This window comes from Pongo pygmaeus, chromosome 8, assembly GCF_028885625.2.
Source record: "Pongo pygmaeus isolate AG05252 chromosome 8, NHGRI_mPonPyg2-v2.0_pri, whole genome shotgun sequence".
Classification (NCBI taxonomy): domain Eukaryota; kingdom Metazoa; phylum Chordata; class Mammalia; order Primates; family Hominidae; genus Pongo; species Pongo pygmaeus.
This window is the reverse complement of record NC_072381.2, coordinates 135,509,340-135,523,501: the sequence shown is the minus strand read 5'-3', so window position 1 is coordinate 135,523,501 and position 14,162 is coordinate 135,509,340. Positions and strand designations below refer to the sequence as shown.

The 14,162-nt window shown below is 45.6% G+C and overlaps 1 protein-coding gene across 3 annotated transcripts in view; it reads left to right on the top strand.

Moving 5' to 3' along the window:
• Window positions 1–13,173, top strand: part of C8H10orf143 (chromosome 8 C10orf143 homolog) — a 61,394-nt gene extending 48,221 nt beyond the window's left edge. The window contains exons 4-6 of one of the 3 annotated variants that reach the window (XR_008504907.2): window positions 7–171; window positions 720–916; window positions 10,627–13,173. Coding sequence is in view for 1 of the 3 variants with exons in the window: in XM_054503521.2 (XP_054359496.1) it covers window positions 7–36 (30 nt within the window). In the remaining 2 variants the exon portion in view is untranslated. Of the gene's footprint in view, window positions 1–6; window positions 3,139–10,626 lie in introns of those variants that run through there. The other 2 variants (XR_010127491.1, XM_054503521.2) reach the window with 2 other exon arrangements.
• The last annotated feature ends 989 nt before the right edge of the window (window positions 13,174–14,162 follow it).

The window sequence follows — 14,162 nt, the reverse complement described above, 5'->3', positions numbered from 1 at the left end:
TTGTAGGGACATTTTAGCCATACCAAGAATCATTAGAAGATGCAAGCTGGAAAAAAGAAGATCCCAGTTTTGGTTTCCAACCCTTCATACTGCAGCAAATGTGAATCTCCTACAGATGGGTTTGGGGATTTACCTGTTCAAATAGCAGCCCGGTGTCCTCTGTGGGGTGGGGTAGGTTTGCCTGTCCTTTCATTCTAGTAAATCCACCATCCTCTGCACAAGAGCCAGGAGAATCCATGTCACTTCAAAAGAGCCCCCAAATCATTACTACATACTACGGCCTCTTTTCGAATGTTCCTGGTTGAGAGGGAGATCAATTGCATTATTTTCAAGTCAAAAAATTTTGTATCAAACTTCCTATGAGCTTGGGCACTCATGGCCTATGGAGGCCCGCCCAGACGCAGCCCCGCCATCATGCTTTTTCATTGTTTTGTGGATGTACCCAGGGCTATTTACACACTCTTTCATTAAAAGGCTTATTTTTATATTTAAAATGTTCTAATCTTGGAGTGAATTTTACTAAATGCTAGTGTCCAATCTGTTCCCCAACTGAAGTTATCAGAGACAGAATCCCTTTTATATTCAAGTGGAAATTACTCATTTTCTCTTGGGTTTTCAATGTATCGTCTGACTGTGAGGCTGGCATTATTTTCTCTGGGTTTGAAAGCTTCCTGAGATGTCCTGTTTGTAAGCTCCTGTCCGCATCACGTTATCTGCAGGGAATGTGCTCCCTCCAGGGAGTGCCCTCGGCACTGATGTGGGAAGAGCCCCCTCTATAAGTCATCATGGAATTCAGTCATGGGAGAGTTCTGTACGGGAAAGATGGAGCAGAGGAAGACAAGGTGTTGAAACCGGTACAGCGCCACCTGGGATATGGATGATCCAGAATTACAGGACACATCTTCATTAACCCTGGGTAAGATCCCAGAGCTGTGACTCGATCAAAAAATGCCAGTTCGCGCCAAACAACCAAAGCCGGGAGAGAGGGAGAAGGTATTGGCGTTCGTGGCCTTACGAAAGATTTTTATGAAGAGGTTTAGTTTGTTCTTCTCTTTTCAAAATGAGATACACATCTAGTTTTTATGGGAAAAAAAGAAAACTCTTAGATTCACAGCATGTTCTTTTTTGTGTGTAAACTCTTCCTTCTCACCCTCGTTCATGGAGAGAGCAGGTGTCCACGTGGTGTCAGGTGGGTGTTTTGTAGCTGACATGGCGCACGTCCCTCCAGCTGTTCATACGAAGCTGGCTTTTGTAGAGAACAGTCCCCGGGCATCCTCCTGCCCCAAGGAAAATGCCCCTGCTTCAGAGTCAGACAGATGTGAGTTCCCATCTCATCTCCACCGACCATCTCCACATGACCCTGATGAGTCCTTGGACTTCTTGGAGCCTCTGGTTCCCATCTGTGTGGTGGGGAGGTCGCCCTCGGGGTTTGCCCTTAGCCCACAGTGCGACTCCTCGGTGTCTGTGCCCTCCCTCCCTGTACACAGCCCCTTCAGCCCAAAGCAGGCCTTCTGTTCTGTAAAAGCAAAGCTCACGAAACATGATGACCCAGGTGACAAGGACGAAAGGGATGAGGTGCAACTGGCCAGAATGTGGGTGTATTAGGGTTCTCTAGAGGGACAGAAGAGGACAGGTGTATAAGTGAAGGGGAGTTTATTAAGGAGTACTGACTTGCACGATCACAAGGTGAGGTCCCACAATAGGCCGTCTGCAAGCTGAGGAGCAAGGAAGGCAGCCTGAGTCCCAAAACCTCAAAAGTAGAGAAGTTGACAGTGCAGCCTTCAGTGTATGGCTGAAGGCCCAAGAGCCCGTGCAAACCACTGGTGTAAGTCCAAGAGTCCAAAAGCTGAAGAACTTGGAGTTTGATGTTCAAGGGCAGGAAGCATCTAGCACGGGAGAAAGAGGAAGGCTGGAAGACTCAGCCAGTCTAGTCTTTCCACATTCTCCTGCCTGCATTATTCTGGCCAAGCTGGCAGCTGATTAGGTGGTGCCCACCCAGATTGAGGGTGAGTCCGCCTCTCCCAGTCCACTGACTCAAATGTGAATCTCCTTTGGCAACACCCTCACAGACACACCCAGGATCAATAGTTGGCATCCTTCAATCAAGTTGACACTTGATATTAACCACCACAGTGGAGAACCAGCAGCTTTATCCAGGTGCTGGAGTTTCTGGACTGTGAAGGGAATGGAGGAGCTTGTCACTGGGTACCTAAAAAGGGGGATGGCAGCATTTTCTTGGTGTTTTCAGCCATTTTAGTACAGGCCATGAAACAGAAGGCTCAGAAATTCTAGATTTTTCTAGGTGTGGTCCACACCTCAGTCCCATCCTAGTCTGGCCTTGTGTGGACAGAGGTCCTGCCTGTGGCCTTGTTGTCCCCTGGCAGCCGCCCCCCGCCCACCCCCTGACTTGCTGTCACAGCTGCCCTGGCATCCATCCTGGCCTTCAGCCCCACCTCCTTGGCTCCAGAGTCATCCCTGGCTCCAGAGTCATCCCTGGCTCCAAGTCATCCCTGGCTCCAGAGTCATCCCTGGCTCCAGAGTCATCCCTGGCCACAGGACGGTCTCTGCTCTCCAGCCCAACCCGCCTCCTGCTGGGATTACCTGGAGGAGCTCACCCCATGCAGAACTGTTTCTCCCTGGCAAATTAATTTGTCAGCACCACAGGTACTAAAACAGATTAGCTAATAGGCAAAACCTGCATAGATTTCACTAAACTAGGTCTTGATGCACCTGTGACGAGCGTGAAATGGGATTATCCCTTTAAAGTGCTTCATCTTTGTATTCTTGTCAAAAGAGGAGGAAAAAGACATTTTCTTACACCCTGAGGAAACAGACTGGGCATTGATGTGTGTGTATTTCCATTAGATAAATTTTCAATTTGTTCTTTAATTATAATCTGTTATTGCTTTTAGGGGGATATAGGGGCTAAAAATGTCAAAACATACCTTTAATAATTTCACAAAGTTTGTAATGGTTTCTAAACCAACAACTTATGAAACTCATTTTAGAACATTCAAAAGCATGGTAAGTGGTTAACAAAGATGTGTTAACATCATTTGACATGTTTTTCCTCCTTTAAAAATATAGTTTATTTCCAAATTTGTTTTTAAAACAATAAAAAAGTATACTTGAAATCCATACTTACTAAAGAAAAAAATTTTTAATTATAAATTTTAGATAAAAATTAAACTAAGTCATCCATAATCCCATTACTCAAAAGTAACTAATGTTCACATTTTGATGTGCATCCTTTCAAAATTTTTTCTGTGTGAATATATGCTCCTAAGCATGTACTTTTAACATTTATATTTTATTTTATTTTGAGACAAGGTCTCACTCCTGTTACCCAGGCTGGAGTGCAGTGGTGCAGGCATGGCTCACTGCAGCCTTGACTTCCCCGGGCGCAGATGAGTACCTCCTCAGCCTCCTGAGCAGCTGGGACCACAGGCGTGTGCCACCACACCCGGCTAATTTTTGTATTTTTTGTAGAAGTGGGGCTTCACCATGTTGCCCAGGCTGGTCTTGAACTTCTGGGCTCAAGCCATCTGCTCATCTTGGCCTCTCCCAGTGCTGGGATTACAGGTGTGAGCCACCGCGCACAGCCTAGCATATACTTTTTTTTTTTTTTTTTTTGAGATGGAGTCTCACTCTGTTGCCCAGGCTGGAGTGCAGTGGCGCAATCTCGGCTCACTGCAAGCTCCACCTCCCAGGTTCACACCGTTCTCCTGCCTCAGCCTCCCGATAGCTGGGACTATAGTCGCCCGCCACCACGCCCGGCTAATTTTTTTGTATTTTTAGTAGAGATGGGGTTTCACCGTGTTAGCCAGGATGGTCTTGATCTCCTGACCTCGTGATCCGTCCGCCTCGGCCGCCCAAAGTGCTGGGATTACAGGCGTGAGCCACCGCGCCTGGCCGCATATACTTTTTAAAGTTAACATCATGTAAATATTTTCATGTCAATTAATATATATTAGATTACCATTTTAAGTGATTACACAGTATACCATTAAATGGAAATGCTACATTTACCCAGTTCGTTTATAATGAGTGCTTAGGTTGTATCTGTCTACTTGCTATAATAGAAGTTGCTGTCTAAACATCCTTATATTCTGTAAAGTTTTGCAATTATATTCAAAAGAACATTCTAGAAGTTGTGCTGCTGGAGCAGAGGGCACCTTCTAGTTTTCTGCCCTCTGGAAAGGTACCAAGAGCCCATGTCCTGTCCCTGTGCACCAACATTGGCAGAAACATTTTTTTTTAGCATGGAGCATTTTGCACCCACAAAAGTAGGCAGGACAAACAGACAGGACAAGGAGCCCCATCAGCTCTCATCCAGCTCCAGTGATGATCGGCCACTGCCAGTCCTGCCTGCCTGTTCCCACCTGGTCCCACTGTTAGATGCAAATACCAGACAGAATATGACTGCAGCTGTGCTTTTTTTTAGTGTTTCTCCTAAAGAGACATTTAAAAAAGCAAAACCACAATACAATTGTCACTCCTAACACAAAATTTACAGTAATTCCTTATATCATGAAATAGCTAGCTTTTGATGAAATTTCTACATGCTTCATCAATTTCATGATGATTTTGTTTTGTTTTGTGTTTTACAGCTTGTATGAATTGAGATCCAAATCAGGGCCACACACTGTGACAAGCTGATGGGTTCCTAAGTCTCTCTCTCTGTGCAAGGATCTTCTCTCTCTCTCCCCCCTCCAGAAACTGGATTATAGAGTTTGTGCTGATTTCGCTAATTATATCTCCCTGAGGTTTTATCTGCTTCCCTGACCTGTGTTTCCTACAAATTGGTAGTTGATGTAGAAGCTTAAGCGGATTCTACTTTGATTTTTTAGCAAGTCTTCTCTTTTGATTGATGCCAGTATGATCTTTGCTAGTTGCAGTTTTAATTTGCATGCCACACACTGCTTTTCAGAGATGCTTACTGGCCATGTGTGTCTTTTGTAAACTTTCCACCTTTGCCCATTTTTCTATTGGAGCATGTGTCTTTATTTATTTTTAAGAGTTCTTTATATATTAAGGCCATTGAATCTGTTTTTCTCTCATGTTGGAAATATTTTTCCCAGTTTATTATTTTTCACTTTGTTTTCAATGATATTTATATATCGTTTGCCAAACAATTTTTCTCTGTCATATCTGTCAGCCTCTTTTTTGCTGGCTTCTAGCCTTACAATCATTCGAGAAAGGCCTTCCTTTCCCCAAGGTCATCTACATTACGTGAGTTGATTGTAACTTACACATCTACATTTTTGCACAATTCTGACATTTAAAACTTTACTCTAGCTACAACTTTCTGGAGGGTAAAGAGTGATATGTCTAACTTTATTTTTTCCCCAAATATTAACCAGTTATTCTAACCACATCTTTTCCATTGACTGTCCATTCCATTTTTATCTTACATGGATCAGTTTCTGTACTTGCTTCTCTGTTCTTCGATCTTTCTTATGCAGTGGCTGTAACATTGTGCATGTGTGTGGGTGGCCTTTTTATTAAAATATAACACACATGCAGAAGAGTGAATAAATGTGTGTCCAGGTCTAGTGCACCTGCATGGGTATGATCAACTTTAGGATCATTTTGTCAAATCTCAAAAAACCCACATAAAGTGTTGATGGGGTCTGTGCTGATTATTGATGAATTGCAGGATAAGGGGTAGCTTTACAGTATTGAGACTTATGCAGACACATGATACATTTTGCTCTGATAAACACTTTCCTGTTTTGTTAGTATAGGTCCTGCACTTTAAGCTCATCCCAGATCATCTTTGTTCAATTACTGTTTCTGTGTATAACTGTTATACCAGATCATTTCTGGAAAAAAAAATGCTGTTTAAAACCTACTAGTGCATTTTCCCCAGATGCAAAGGGAAATTTTGATCAAATTTCTACATGCTTCATCAATTTCATAATGATTTTGTTTTGTGTGGCCGTCCTCAGGAAGCCCATCCTTCCTGAGCACACTGTATGTTAGACACCATGCTGAATACTTGACTTACATTATCATATTTAACCCCCAGAACTCCTTGAGAGAAGAAGTACTTTCATTGTACTAAGAAGAAGAGAGGCCCAAGGAGGCTGCATCACTTGTCCACAGTCAGGTGCTGGGGTCAGACCTGGCCTGCACTCCAGCATCTGCCTCCTCCAGACCCTCACTCCTAGAACCGCACATGGATCGTGGGGTGGCGGAGTAGGGGTGGGTGTCTGGTTAAAATGCAGACTCTTACGTCTGGGCCAAGGCCTGGGATTCTGCATTTCGAATAAGCTCCCAGGAGATGCCACAGACCATGCTCAGGACTGTTACAGCACATTGCCTGCCCACATCATTTAGAATGTGGTAACATGGGATCTTGTGGAGGTGCAGACAATTCCCCGGCTCTAGAGTGGAAAGCATTCTGTTTGGGGGAATAATTTGAACAGCTTACCTTGCCAGTCTAGGAAGCCCCTCACCTTGGTGCCACTTCCTGGAGTCATGACATCTGGGGGCCTGGGCAGGCTGCCTGCCTGGGGCTCCTCTGCCACTTACTGAGTTTCCTTATCTGTGAAATGAGAATAGCAACAGTACCCGCGTCATCACTCACTGAGGAGTTAGTGACATAGGTCTGTATTTGACGCTCTTGGAATGGAGCATGGTGGCCGTAGCCACTTTTACCGCGTGTGCTTGCACAGGCCTCAGAACCCGCCACTCCAGCACCCAGGGCCACAGTGGTATAGGGTTAAAGCCAGCCCTCTGCCATCCACATGCTGACCCTGTTGTGAAGCCCCCCTTCCCCCACAATCGCAGGCCTTGCGGAGAGGCTGTCTCAGACCTCATCTTCTCTACCCACTGCCTCTTAGCTAGGATTTGTGATTTTTATGCAGTTTTTTGAGGACCTTTAGAAACTTCTGGCCCCCCAGTTGCTTACCAATATGTCAAGAGTATTTGGTGAGGATTTCCTGGCCTTGGTGTCTATGATCACTGTCAAGTCTTCGGCAGCTTGGTAGAAAGACAGGGTGGTCTAGTGCAAACTTGGAAGGGCCCAGAGGGGACAGCAGGGAGTTAGTGTTGCACTGAGTTGCAGATGGGGAAGATGAGAGTTCTGGAGATGGATATGGGGATGATGGTTGTACAACAGTGTGAAAGCACTTAATGCTGCTGAACTACACGCTTAAAAACGGTTTAAATGGTGAATTTTATGCCGTGTATATCTTACCACCACGAAAAATTAAAAATTCAGCTGGATGTAGTAGCTCACACCTGTAATCCCGGCACTTTGGGAGGCTGAGGTGGGAGGATCACACGAGCCCAGGAATTCAAGACCAGCGTGGGCAACACGGTGAAACCTCATCTCTACCAAAAAAAAAAAAAAAAAATAGCTGGGCATGGTGGTAACATATGCCTGTACTTTCAGCGAGTAGTGAGACTGAAGTGGGAGAGTCACTTGAGCCCAGGAGATCAAGGCTGCAGTGAGCCATGATTGAGCCACCTCACTCCGGCCTGGGTGACACAGTGAGACTCTGTATAAAAAATGAAGGAAACTGGCCGGGCGCGGTGGCTCATGCCTGTAATCCCAGCACTTTGGGAGACTGAGGCGGGCGGATCACGAGGCCAGGAGATCGAGACCATCTTAGCTAATACAGTGAAACCCCGTCTCTACTAAAAATACAAAAAATTAGCCGGGCGCGGTGGCGGGCGCCTGTAGTCCCAGCTACTCGGGAGGCTGAGGCAGGAGAATGGCGTGAACCTGGGAGGCGGAGCTTGCAGTGAGCGGAGAGAGCGCCACTGCAGTCCGGCCTGGGCGACAGAGCGAGACTCCGTCTCAAAAAAAAATAAATAAATAAATAAAATAAAATAAAATGTAAAAACAAAACAAAACAAAAAAACCCTCAGTGGCTCAACCCTTCCCTTTCTCTGTGAAATGACATTGTTTCTTTTCCTCATTTCTCACTGACTATGGACCAGCCAAGTACGAGTTCTCAGTCACCCACATGAAGGTCCTGGGGTATTCACTGAATGCTCGACTCAGCATGACCCTTGCTGTTGAGCCCTGTGCATGCAGCGGCTCTCACGGGTGCTGCCCTCGTCCTGCTCATGACGGCACCCCCACCCCCGATCTTCCGGTCCGGCCAGTGGAGCTTGGAGCCATGAGGGGCAGCGCTTCCCTCTGGGCAGGAGCCCAAAGACCACCAGGGGCTTGCTAGGGTCGGTAAGGGTTAATTGCACATTTACTAAATACACGGCGATGTTTTCAGCCCTAAATCAGGACAAACAAGATTTCCTTTCTGACATCTAAATTTACTTACTTTAAATTGCATTTACTCATTTATTCAGTGACCATTATTAAAAAGAGTGAAGTTATTTAAAAAGTTAACAACCATCAGCCACCAATGCATTTTTCAGTTAAAATGATCTATTTCATCACTGTTCTGTTGAGGCCCATTTTTCTTTTCTTTTCCTTTTTTTTTTTTTTCCACTTTTCAAGACGGAGTCTTGCTCTGTTACCCAGGCTGGAATGCAATCTCAGCTCACTGCAACCTCTGCCTCCTGGGTTCAAGCAGTTCCCTTGCCTCAGCCTCCCAAGTAGCTGGGACCACAGGCCCACACCACCACATCCAGCTTTTTTTAAATATTTTTAGTAGAGATGGGGTTTCACCACGTTGGCCAGGCTGGTCTCAAACTCCTGACCTCATGATCTGCCTGCCTCGGCCTCCTAAAGTGCTGGGCTTACAGGCGTGAGCCACCGTGCCCAGCCAGGTGAGGCCCATTTATTCAGATTTCAGGAAAGCCAATTCAGTGATGATTCATAATTCTTAATTTTTTCAAACATTCTTAACAAGCCTTTTAAAAATTAATTTGAATCAGTAGAAGAAGTTAAATCTCAGGAGTCATAAATGCCTTGGGCAATCACTGCAAGTTGTTGATGAACAAAAATGACCCATGGCCATTCCTATGTCTCCTTTGGAGAAATGTCCAAAGCCCATTTTTAAATTGGGCTATTACTTTTTTTGCTTTTGAGTTGTGTGAATTCCTTATATATTTTGGAAATTGACCTTTTATCAGATATGTGGTTTGCAAATATTTTCTCCCGTTCTGTAGGTTGCCTTTTCACTCTTCATTGCTTCCTTTCCTGTAAAGCAGCTTTTCAGTTTGATGAAATCCCACTTGTCTGTTTTTGCTTTTGTTGCTTGTGCTTTTGGGGTAATATCCATGAAATCAATTCCAATGTCATGAAACTCTGTTTTTTTCTAGGAGGTTTTTGTTTTTTGTTTGTTTGCTAGACATTAGCCCACTTGGTGAAATCTAGGAGTTTTATAGTTTTAGGACTTACATTGAAGTCTTTTATCCATTTTGAGTTGATTTTTTTTGTATGGTGTAAGAGAATCGTTCAGTTTCATTCTTTTGCATTTGCATACCCAGTTTTCTCAATACCATTTGTTGGAGACTGTCTTTCCCCCATTTTATATTCTTGGCACCCTTATTGAAGAGCAGTTGACCATATATGGTTGGATTTATTTCTTGACTCTATTCCATTGGTCTATAGATTTGTCTTTATGTCAGTACTGTACCATTTTTATTACTGTAGCTTTGTAATATATTTTGAAATTAGAAAGTGTGATGCCTTTAACAGATATATGAAAAGATATGCAATGTTACTACTCATCGGGGCATTGCAAATCAAAATCACAATGAGATACCATCTCACACCCATTTAAAAAACAAAAGACAAGTGTTGGTGAGAATGTGAAGAAATTGGAAGCCACGCCCACTGTTGGTAGGAACACAAAATGGTGCAGCCACTATGGAAAACAGTGTGGAAGTTCCTCAGAAAACTGAAAATAGCACTACCCTATGATCCAGCAATCTCACTTCTGTGTATGTATCCAAAAGAATTATAATGAGATCTCAAAGAGGTATTAGCACTCCTGTGTTCATTGTAGCACTATTCACAATAGCCTGGATGTGAAAACAACCTGCATGCCCAAAGACAGCGGATGAGGAAAATGTGACGTATACATATGATGGAATATTACTCAGTCTTTAAAAAGGAGGAAACCCTGTCCTATGTGACAACATGGACAAAGCTGGAGGACATCATGCTAAGTGAAACAAGCCAGACACAGGAAAAAACATACTGTGTGATTCACTTCTATGTGGAACCTGGAAACTTTGAGCTCACAAAAGCACAGAATAGAATGATGCTTGCCAGGAGCTGGAGGGAGGGAAAACGGGCAGTTGCAAGTCAGCCAGTATAAAATTTCACTTATGGCAGATGCATGGGTTCCCAAGATCCACGAACAACACTGTGCCTGTAGGTAACAATGCCATATTGTACATTTAAAACTCTGCTAAAAGGGCAGATCTGATGGCAAGTGTTCCTGCCACAATAAAATTAAAAACAGCATACTGGCCCATGACCCACGGTGGCACTTGGAGGGAGGGCTCATGCTTGCTCTCGTCCTTTCCATTTGGGTTCAGACACTCTCCCACGTGAGAATCTCCCCATCCCTGGATGGTCCCTAAGGGGCCTTCCCCCACTCTCCCGGGGACCCGCAGTTTCTCCTTGAGTTGGCGCTGGGCCAGCCTCCTGGCAACAGAGTGGGAGGAGACTCTGACAAAGCTTCCTTGTCTTTCCAGATGGTTCCACTTAAGACGCGGTTTTGCTGGCATCCATAGTAATTGACAGATGTACTCGGGATCCCTTGTCCAAAAGTCCTGGCTTTCGAGGAGCCCTCTTGGCTGCTGTGCTACCCGCAAACCGCCCCGAGTCCCAGCCATTCGCCCCCTCGAGTCTCACGCCCAACAGCAAGCTCCTGACACAGGTGGAAATACTCCTGTGGGGGTCTCACATGCCTGGGGCCTTGTTCTAGAAAACACCATCACAGAGGTAGAGGCAAGAACCAGGGGGTCTGACTCTGGTCCCAAAAACCTTAATGAATAACAGTTTTGTTTTAGCAGCTTAAAAAACATCCTGAAGTATTTTTTGTATTCTTTCAAGCTCTCCATCAGTATAAAAACTTAGCAACTTTGGCCGGGTGTGGTGGCTCACGCCTGTAATCCCAGCACTTTCAGAGACCGAGGCAGGCGGATCACGAGGTCATGTGATATATCAGGAGCTCGAGACCATCCTGGCCAACATAGTGAAACGCTGTTTCTACTAAAAATACAAAAATTAGCTGGGCATGGTGGCGGGGGCCTGTAGTCCCAGCTACCCAGGAGGCTGAGGTAGGAGAATCGCTTGAACCCTGGAGTTGGAGGTTGCAGTGAGCCGAGATCGTGCCACTGCGCTCCAGTCTGGGCGACAGAGCAAGACTCCATCTCCAAACAAACAAACAAAAAACACTTAGAAACTTCTAGCGTAACAAAACCCAACATTTTGCCACTGCCTGCCCATAGTTCCTCTGTATACACAATTCATAGAAATGTGCAAGACTCTGCCCCAGACTTGGTATTCCTGTTTGGCTGCAAAGGTTTACTGTATGAATGACCTCCACCAATATTCGACTAGAGTTAGCTGTTTGGAAAACATTCTTAGAACATGCATTGTTTTTGTCTTCAGAGTAAATGCAAGAATTTTCAAATGCTCTACTAATAATTTTCTTTATCTTCAAGGGTACTGAGAGGCCCACAAAATAGCAACGCTGATTAGTTGGCCACTAGTCTTATTCACTCGTGTCCTGGTCTAAGCTCTTCCTTTAATCCTGTATTTTTATTAAAATAGCTCCTGATATTAAAATAGGCAGCTTACGTTTGTGATCAGATAGGTACAGTGAAAGTCTATGATGACGAGGTGAGGGGGTCCAAAGATTCAGCTGTGTAACCTCAAGTGTACCATGGGGCTGATGCAGGCTGGGGCAGCCTCCTCAAAGCTGGTCTGGGCGTGAGACCCAGCTTGCACCTCACGTGTCCTGGCTGTGTCATCTGGGGGCAGTAACTATCACGGGGATGCTTCTGGGTGTGGGGGACTGTGGTTGGTGCTCCCAGCTCCCATCCATGGCTACCTTCTCCAGAGATCTCCCTGGTGGTTCAAGCTGCCTCACCCAGAGGTGCCTGGAGTCACGCACCATGATTGGGTGGCCCAGGGCTGACCGCTGTCCTGTGCGGGGTACATGAACCCCCACTTCTTTGCCTCAAGGAGCTCCATGGAGCAGCATGTGATCCCCATCAGGGTTCCTAACCCAGGGCAGAAGTGCATTGTAGAGAAGCTATTTTATACAGGCCGGAAGGATGTATGGCGGTGGCCTCCTGAGGTGGGGGCAGGAGAGGGAGATGAGACTCTTAATGAGGTGGGGGTGGGAGAGGGAGATGAGACTCTTAACTAGGTGGGGGAGGGAGAGGCAGATGAGACTTTCAACGAGGTAGGGGCAGGAGAGGGAGATGAGACTCTTAACGAGGCGGGGGTGGGAGAGGGAGATGAGACTCTTAACGAGGCGGGGGTGGGAGAGGGAGATGAGACTCTTAACGAGGCGGGGGTGGGAGAGGGAGATGAGACTCTTAACGAGGCGGGGGCGGGAGAGGGAGATGAGACTCTTAACGAGGCGGGGGTGGGAGAGGGAGATGAGACTCTCAACAGCCACTGAAGGAAGGTGAGCACAACGGTCACCGTTTACTAAGTATCACAAAATCAAAAGCAAGTATGACCAAGTGTTAACAGTTAATTCTGGTGAGAACATGGATGTTCGCTATGTATTGTAGTTTTCCATTTTTTGTGCATTTCTAACATGAACCTTGAATAAATGGCAAGTTGGCTTAGCGGTGGAATCTAAGGACTGTAATCACAGCCAGCGCTGCATCTGTCCACGCACGGGCCAATGTGTTTTGCACATAACAGCTCAGTGGTCCCGCCACAGCCTGAGTTGGGACCATCATCCATGTTGGAGACAAGGAAGTCGGGGGACTGGCCAAGGCCACACAGCTGCCTATGGCTGAGATCGGTGCTCCAGCAGGAACTGACCCCAGACGGAGAGGCGCCAGGGTTTACGTCCTGTGTTAAGAGCTGATTCGGTTGCCACATGCTCTTTATATTCAAAACGATCTCGTAGAATAATTTCTTAAATAGCATCTGAGAGATAATGCATGCTTCTTTGTTTATGTGAAATGAACTCAGATGCTCCCTGTTGTAATTGAGGTAGAAAATGGCATGTATAGATGTTCGAATTTCTTTAAAACAACACATTGTTTTAAGGCCTTAGTACCCGTTATTTTCCATTTTGCCTTTATTTTGTGACTAAGGTGATTCTGATTATTTTGTTTATGTATGAATGAATGGACAGGGTCTTGCTCCATTATCTAGGCTGTAGTGTGGTGGAGCAAGCAGGGCTCACTGCAGCTTTGACCTCCCATGTAGCTGGGACCACAGGCACACGCTGCCACGTCTGGCTAATTTTTGTTGTTGTTGAGGTGGGGGTCTCGCCATGTTGCTCAGGCTGGTCTTGAACTCCTGGGCTCAAGTGATCCTCCTGCCTTGGCTTCCCAAAGTGCTGGGATTAGAGGCATGAGACACTGCACCTGGCCAAACCTATTCTTAATGAGCCTCAGAACTTTGGGAGCCACAGCCGCAATTCTGCACTTGGCCGGGGCCAGCGAGAGTGCAAGTTTGGGTGTGAGGCTGGCCCATTCCTGCTTCTTGGTCATGCGCCTGCAGCCTGCCGGGAATGTCTCGCCCAGGCGGGTCCCACCACCTGTTTTCTGTTTCTGAATCCTGCCCCAGCTTCTCGTTTTTCCATTATGGCTGATGATTTTCTCCTGGGTATAAAAGCTATCCATGCACACTGTCGAGGCCCTGAAAACACAGAACACTTGGAGATGAGATTTTAAACCACTCAATTTCATCACAGATGGTTTTACAGCCATGTTTTAAATGTTGCTGTATTTTCCCTCTTTCTCTCCTTTGATTCTGTAGCAATACCATCTACAAGGATAGAAATTCAAATTAACATCTTGAATTTTTCATTTAATATTTAAATCATTTCCTTTGACTTTTAAATCTCCCTAATTGTTATTTTGGAGAAGTCTTCAAATCCTAAAAACCCAGAATCAGCCCTGCCGGTGGAATGGTCTCCCTCCTCAGGACTCAAAGCGGCTCTTTCCACATGTCTGCAAAAGAACTGTCACTGGTAGCAGTGACAACAAAGTGACTGTGAAGTCAGCGCGAGTTGGCCACAGCATGAGCC